Below are 7,337 nucleotides of genomic sequence, written 5' to 3' on the forward strand. Positions count from 1 at the left end.
CCTGCCCCTGGCTGTGAATCATCCAATCCCCGTCCCTCCCAGGGCCTGGTCTATACCACCCACCTGAAAATCCCCTGGGTGGACCCCCTTCAGGAAGCCCCCGCCAGGGACTCCATTCTAAACCTACTACAAAGTTTGCATCTTAGGAAATGTTAGCAGATGTCACTGATTATGCTCAATAATCTATTATACGCTCACACCACTTTCCAGGTTCTCCATTAATATCTGATACTTGTCACGACACAGATTTTGCTCACACTCATCAGGGCTGCTGATACAAAGTGGATCTCTCATACCTACCTGAAGTGGAAATCCAATGACGAGTGTTTACAATCGATCGGCGCCAAAATGGGAACTTGTCTACATTAAAAACCACATGCTGCTCAGTAAACAATCTCACTAAAAAATCTTTGGACCGTACTTGCTGGTAGAACAGAATGTAAAACAAATCCAGGAGTGTATCTTCATGGCACTCTGTTTACAACAGCCCACACTAACCACGTAATCAGCAACATCTTGCACCGTTTTGCAACTCATACCTTCCTCTCTGAGAGTTATGATCATTGGCACCTTAATCAGTTTCAGATTAGGCACTGTAGCTCTATGTTTTCTGGGGGCACGGACAAACAACAGTGTAAAATACAGTTTAAACAAAATTCAGGAGTATGACTGGCCCCTGGTTTGAGAATAACCCCCATTTGCAGTCCTGTGTGAGTACAGTATATGGTGCAGGCATCCAAGGCTAATCTATAAGTGTCTAAAAAACTATGCCTTTTTGGTTGCAGAAAAAGATCCTTCTGGTCTCAAAATAAAAACAAGCATTTGCAAAGGGTCTTGTGTTTCTCGAGTTAGAGCTATTGGTGTTGTAAATTCCTAACTGGACTTTTCTTGCCACATAAATTAAAAATGAAAAGTAAAACAGTTGACATAAGCAAGCCAGTTCAAGGTGCCACGGCCACCATGAGCGTGCGCACGAAGGAGAGACACAAAAGGAAAAAGAAGTTTGCTCGCAGTCAAACGTATCAGAAAACATGCAATTATCCATGTAACAGGGTCAATGGCCAAGGCAGTAACAAAACTGCCCCAAGGAGGGCCAAACGTAAAGCATTTACCAATCATAACAAAGGATTTTTGTGAACGAGTGATAGCATGGTTAAAAGCCCACAAATAGATTACAACAGGCCAGAGCGCTTGCGTGCTTGACCTATAAATGTATACACCAAGTGAGTAAGCCAGCTGTCTACATATGAAGTGTGCAGTTTGACTAGTTTAGAAACTCCACTTTGGAACACACCCATCCAAGCTGTATTTTGCAACCACAATCAATACATTAAGATCAAATTTTAAAACTCGCCTTCCTAACCACTCGAGGCACTGGCACAGTTCAAGAGCAGTGCAAGGAGAGTGCCTCGGGCATAAAATGTGCTTAATAAGTAACCATATAATTGCATTTCATTCCACAATTAAGGGGAAGCTGCAGAGATTTTGTTGTCCCACTGTAGTCCTCCCTCACAGCCATCAACAGCAATTGTGTTTCTCCATGGCTTTTTTGATTGTGGTAACATTTTGATATTGTATTATTATGTCAGAATTTCTTTCTTTGGCTGGCACGAATTCTTTGCAATTTTCTTTCTTTTTTTCCGAGCCTGACTGTGACCACAATCTTGGCCCCACAGGAATCGTTTTATTCATAGCATGTTCATGGTCTTCCTATCTCAAACTTGAAAATTAATTTAAACTCAAAAGTTTGCACTTATTTTTGCCCAATTGGTATTTATTATTATTATTATTATTATTATTATTATTAACAATTGTATTGCTTATTCAGTATTCAGTAACTTTGGTTTATTTCCTCAAGATTGTCTTTACACACAGATGTGTGTGCTATATTAATGTAGGGATGGACATTCCCTTGCACGATGTAACACCAATTTTAATTGGGAGTCATGGCAGTTGTGTAGCAGTTTGCAGTGTAGTGATTTGAGTTTTGCTTCCTTGAACACTTTCATTAGATGTTCCCATAGTTTTTCCCATTTTGTACCTCCTTATAGTTGAGAAATTGGTTACTTCTGCAGATGTGGAAATCTTTTGACAGCTGGCTGGTATACATTTTCCCAGTGATCCCGTTATTTAGTTCCACAAACAAGATAGATAGCAGTCCTTTGTCATCACTGCACCAAACTATGGGTCTTATTTAGAGTTTGACAGATGGATTGCTTTGTCATAAACATAAATGTGACAGATACCAGCTATCTCCCCCCCCCCCCCCCACATAGTTCTAAGTACATTGGTATTTTTAATATTGTAGGTTAAGAATAACCTTTGCATTGTAAGATTCATGAATTAAGTTTTCTATTTTTCTCTTCCAACAGCCAGTGGACAGAAAGGTGTTCCCGTTTCGGTTACTCAAACAAACAGTACCTAAAAGTGCCACAGGAAGTGTGAAATGTCTAAGATGAGGTCACTTGTGGCTCATAAGAGAAACTAACTTATTACCTCTGCTGCTAAGGGTCCGGTGTGTCTTTTTAACCTCCGCATTTGAGTTAATTGTCCTGTTGACCTTCCATTTCGATTTTGAGACCTCCAAAGATCTGTTTCAAAACTGGACTCCCAGAATTGGAGCTTTGTGGGCATGCTGCAAGGCCCTCAGAAATAAGGGATGATTGTGACGTTATGTCTGCAGTTCAGAACATGATGTTTAGAATGGTCGGCCGGAGACTGCATATATAGGTTTGGAAATTTATTGCAGAAGACCTCTGTAAATTGATATTGGCCGACTATCAACTGTGTATCACATTCTACTGACTACTATGACACCCGGAAGTTAACCAGACATTGACCATCGAGGTATGGTATGTCCAACTGTTTCATTGGGAGGTTTGACCGCTGCTTTATCAAGCTGCAAAGACGTATTTTTGTTGAAAAAACATGTATTTAATAGTAGAAAAGTAAGGTAAAGCAGTTGTATCCAGTTATTTCTCATGTTTTGATTGCGTATGTCTTTTGATGAAATAAAAAGCTGTGGTAAAGAAGATTGGGATACAAATACCAGTGGTATCACAAAGAATATTCCGAGTGGTCTATGCCCTGCGTTCATATCTTTTTTCTTATTCAGATCTGGAAACAGAGCAGCTTGTAGTGTCACTTAAAGCTAGAAATAATTGGTCATTAACGGACAATAAGATCACTCAAGTGGTAATTCAAGCAGGAAAGCTGCTCTTATCACGTTTCACCTCATTTAGTTTAGTCAGTGTCATTCATTCCGAAACACAGTCCCTACACATTTCCCTGGAAACTCGCTTATTCTCCATATCACGGACCTTAATCACGTCTACGGAGTCTCATTCATTCTCAAATCACTATGGAATATCATTCATTCTCACACCTCGTGCCTCACATACAGTCAAATCAACAGGAAAAATAATTCCTCATATTAAAGGCCCAGCCATTTCAATGCAGTCTTACTTGTTCCCCATATGACCTGCTTCACACTTGAGTAGACTCCTGCATGCTTCCTGCAACACTGTTTGTGTGCAGTTAAATGGATTTTGAACTCCTGACCAAGTCTCCTTCTTGTATTTCTCAGACCACGATTTGCTCCAAATATGTCAGTTTCAGTAGTATTGCAGTGTCTCAAATATTGGAACGTTGTAGCATAAATTGTGAAACCTGGGGGTAGCCTGTGCCATATGCTGAGATTCTGGCCCAGTAATGATGTTCCAGTGCCCATTAAATGCCGTAAACCGCACTCTGTTAGCACTATATCATCAATAATATTTGAAAATTTGCAAAGGGTGCGTCTATTGGTGTAAATATAAGGGACATCGTGGACTCTTCCAAAGGACAATTACTAGATTTTCACACACTTTATGGCTGGTATTGGCTTAAAGAGTGGGTCTGCTATTTGCCATTGGGTGTCTTGCCAAATTTGATGTCAAGTGCTTGGTTAAAAACATGGTTCAAGTAGCGTGACTGACAACATTAACGTAAGGAGTATATGCTAAGAAAATGGGGAAAAGGTCTGAAGAATGCCACAATTGCAAAAGCATTAATGTCTTAAAAGCAGGTCCCAACCAGGGCAAAGTTGCTAGTCACCAAAATATATTAAAAACACACATGGCAAATTAGTTTGTTAGTTAATTAGTTTGTTGTGGGGTGATAAAGAAGCAGATGTGTTCCTTACTGTCTGAAAATGTTAACATTAAGGGCCATATGTACGAACACTTTTTCCCATAGACACAGAATGGGTAAAAACCTTTGCTACATCTGGCCCTAAGTTCTTAGTTTTTAAATAAATCCCTGTTATCATTTTTATAATAGACATCCCTGACCGCTTACCCTACTGAGATGCCAAAATGCCATAATCTGCATTGAAGTTTGCATGTCATGACCTCTAGGAGATTTGGTCCGAATGCTACAAATCCATGTTATCTCTGTAACTGTTCAAACTAGTGGCTGAATGGAGACTTTCGAGAGAAGAGAGAACTATCAACTTGACCATATTAACGACACACACTTACAGGTCCTTGTACTAATAAACTCATGGCCAGATTAAATAAAATACCACCTCCTTTTAATTCTTTTTCCCTGCACATTGGATCTTCTCTGTCTTCCCCCATTCATGAGGAATTAAGTCTCCTTCCCTGTAGTAGGAGTACCTTTCTACAAAGTGTTTGAAGCAAAAAAAGGCTTGGCACCTGCTCTCCTTCTGAAAGTCTCTAGCCACTCACTCTGTGCCGTGAAGAAGACTTTAAAAAAATCAAGAATTGATTTAAACCTTCCAACCTCTTGAAATAGGCGTTTGGACTTATTTGCAGCAGAAACAAACCTATGGTCTTGCTAGACTCTGCTGTTAATGCTGTAAAGGGTGTCATCCGGTAGCACGTTCCATACTCTGAACTGTGTCGCCCCCTCCCCTTAATAAAGTGCACTAAAGTGGCACCATACATGAACAATAAAATAAAACACATCTATTTAAATTTGTGTCAATGAATCATGTTAGTTAGACTGTTTACAAACGACTTTGTGTTTGGTGGCATAATGTTGCACTGCGGAAGTGCCCCGCTAATTGCCAGGTAAGCATGGTTTTATTGTAAAATTAATCAAATCACAGAATAGGTTTCAAAATTGATTTGTATAGTTTGAAAATGGCAGGTCCCATTCACATTATGGGGAAAAAGAAATCTCAATTTGGAGAAAACTGCTCCTTAGTATTTGCCATGAGCTGAAGGCATAATATTTTGTGTCATGTGAGACAGAGGCATACTTTATTAGAAGTTTCATCTACCATATCAAAACTTAGCCCGTCTTTTTGAGCTGTATGTTAGTGACTCTTTATAACAAATCATGAAATTGATTACATGGGATGACTTATTTTTCAGGCTATGTTTAAAAATGGTTCTTCAAATTTGTATTTTATTTGATTTCTTCTCTGGGATACGAAAGAGAGACTACTTTCCAGTTGTTTCTGAACTGTTATGATTTTATTTTTATTTTTCTGTGACCAGCAAACTGAAATAAAATATTACCTCAGCCATCTGTGTGGCGGATGTGCTTTCTTTCTAAGCCTGCTATCCAAAGCTAAGCCCGTATTCCTTTTCTCTCACTCTTGCATATAGAACTAAAAACGCACATATGTCTGCTTTTCACAAAGATCTGTTGTGCCTAATATTTATAATAGGAATGTCTGTGTGAACACGGGCATCTTGTGGAGTGTTTGATATGTATGGTTAACTATGCACATCACCACCCTGAACAATACTGGATTTACATCACTCCTGAATTTGCGAGGGAGTTCGTAAAGCCATCAAATAGCAAAATCCAGTCAGAAATTGCAACAAATATGCAAATAATCTACTCTGCTATTGTCAGTTATATTTCTTATACATTTTTAATGTGGATATCCAGAAACATTTATTGGATGTTATTACTCAGTGTTCCCAAGAGCCTAGCCCCGGTAAACAAATGTGTGACTTTTGCCTCTACTCTTGTAATGTAGGCAATATTTGACCTGCAAGGAAATTGTAGCATAGCAGTAGATCGCAAAGCATAATCAAAGATATCATTACTATGAATTTATGAATGGGTTACAATGGTATAAGTATTCAGGTGCATGGAGCAAAATGACTTTACCTTTGTGATCTGACCTTGTAAAGGAAGTCATTATCATGACGTTCTCAGACATGACCATCATCAGTAATGACTGAATTAGTCGGCCCCATTCATTACATGTACTGGCAGTGTAAACAGATTGTGATTTTTTATTTTTTCAATACAAACCTGAATAAAAGTGCCATCAGCATATCAATAGAACTAATAGCTTTTTTTGCAGCATGAAATCACTTCTAGATATGCTTACTTTGCACAGTCCTGCCGTCTGGTGGTTGGGTGCAGAAGTGTCTTTTTTTTTCTTCCTCAAACGTTTGTTAGCTTATGGGTGGGAGTCGACACAGGCGGGGCCTCTATATGACTTTAACTGTGATCCCACAATGCCCATGTGTGTGCTCGCCATCAGCTGTTGGGTATGATGGTGCATCGGAGAGCTCCTGATGTTTTTCTGATGTAGGCTGTCAAGAAATCCTCGAAGAAGGAAAGCAGTTGAGGGAACTGAGATCGGCACTTTTTGGGGGGGGTGTGTGGAGGGATCAATATACAGGGAATGCTTTGTGGTCAAAGTGGGATCCCTGAGGTTCCTTGACACAATTTTAGAGTATGGGCACACTCTTCAAGTTTTACCCCCAACTGCCACCTAAGGTTCAAGCTCAACAGTGAACACCCACTCTAGATGTTCTGACTGCCTCAGGATCGGAGGATTATGTCCTGTGCTCGTATTGTAAACCACAGACCCTGATTTACACAGACAAGATCCTTTGAGCACACTGGGCAGGTATATGGAAGTCTTGTCGGAGAAACAGAAGAGCGGGTGTCCTGTCAATTGAGGAGATGGGTTTCTCCAGTGACGACGAGGTAGAGACACAAGCTTCAGGAAAACCAAGACATTGAACACGGGGTGTATGAGGTCAAAAAGACACCGTAGAGACCCTAAAATCACAGTGCTACATGTCTGTAAAACACCTAATTTGTCAAACGAGAAGACAGTCAGATACATACCCATTGCGCCAAAGCTTGGCTCTTCGGGCTACGACCCAGAGTCACTAAAAGCTAAGCCCTTGATACTGCTGAAGCATTTTCCTACTCTGGATTATGCTTTAAACACGGTCAATAAACGTTTTTACCCAGCATAAGTGTGTGAAGAAATGAGGCATTAAAACTCCACAACAATCAAATTTGAATGACAATATGACCAAATATGTCAGACAAGGAAACCTCCAGTAGGA

The 7,337-nt window shown here is 39.9% G+C and overlaps 1 protein-coding gene across 3 annotated transcripts in view; it reads left to right on the forward strand.

The window, feature by feature from the left end:
• Positions 1-5,536, forward strand: part of EGLN2 (egl-9 family hypoxia inducible factor 2) — a 142,444-nt gene extending 136,908 nt beyond the window's left edge. For all 3 annotated transcript variants that reach the window (XM_069208110.1, XM_069208112.1, XM_069208111.1), the window contains exon 6: positions 2,373-5,536. In XM_069208110.1, the coding sequence (XP_069064211.1) occupies positions 2,373-2,425 (53 nt within the window). In that variant the 3' untranslated portion in view covers positions 2,426-5,536. The remainder of the gene's footprint in view (positions 1-2,372) is intronic.
• The last annotated feature ends 1,801 nt before the right edge of the window (positions 5,537-7,337 follow it).

Source organism: Pleurodeles waltl, chromosome 9, assembly GCF_031143425.1.
Source record: "Pleurodeles waltl isolate 20211129_DDA chromosome 9, aPleWal1.hap1.20221129, whole genome shotgun sequence".
In the NCBI taxonomy this organism is placed as follows: Eukaryota; Metazoa; Chordata; class Amphibia; order Caudata; family Salamandridae; genus Pleurodeles; species Pleurodeles waltl.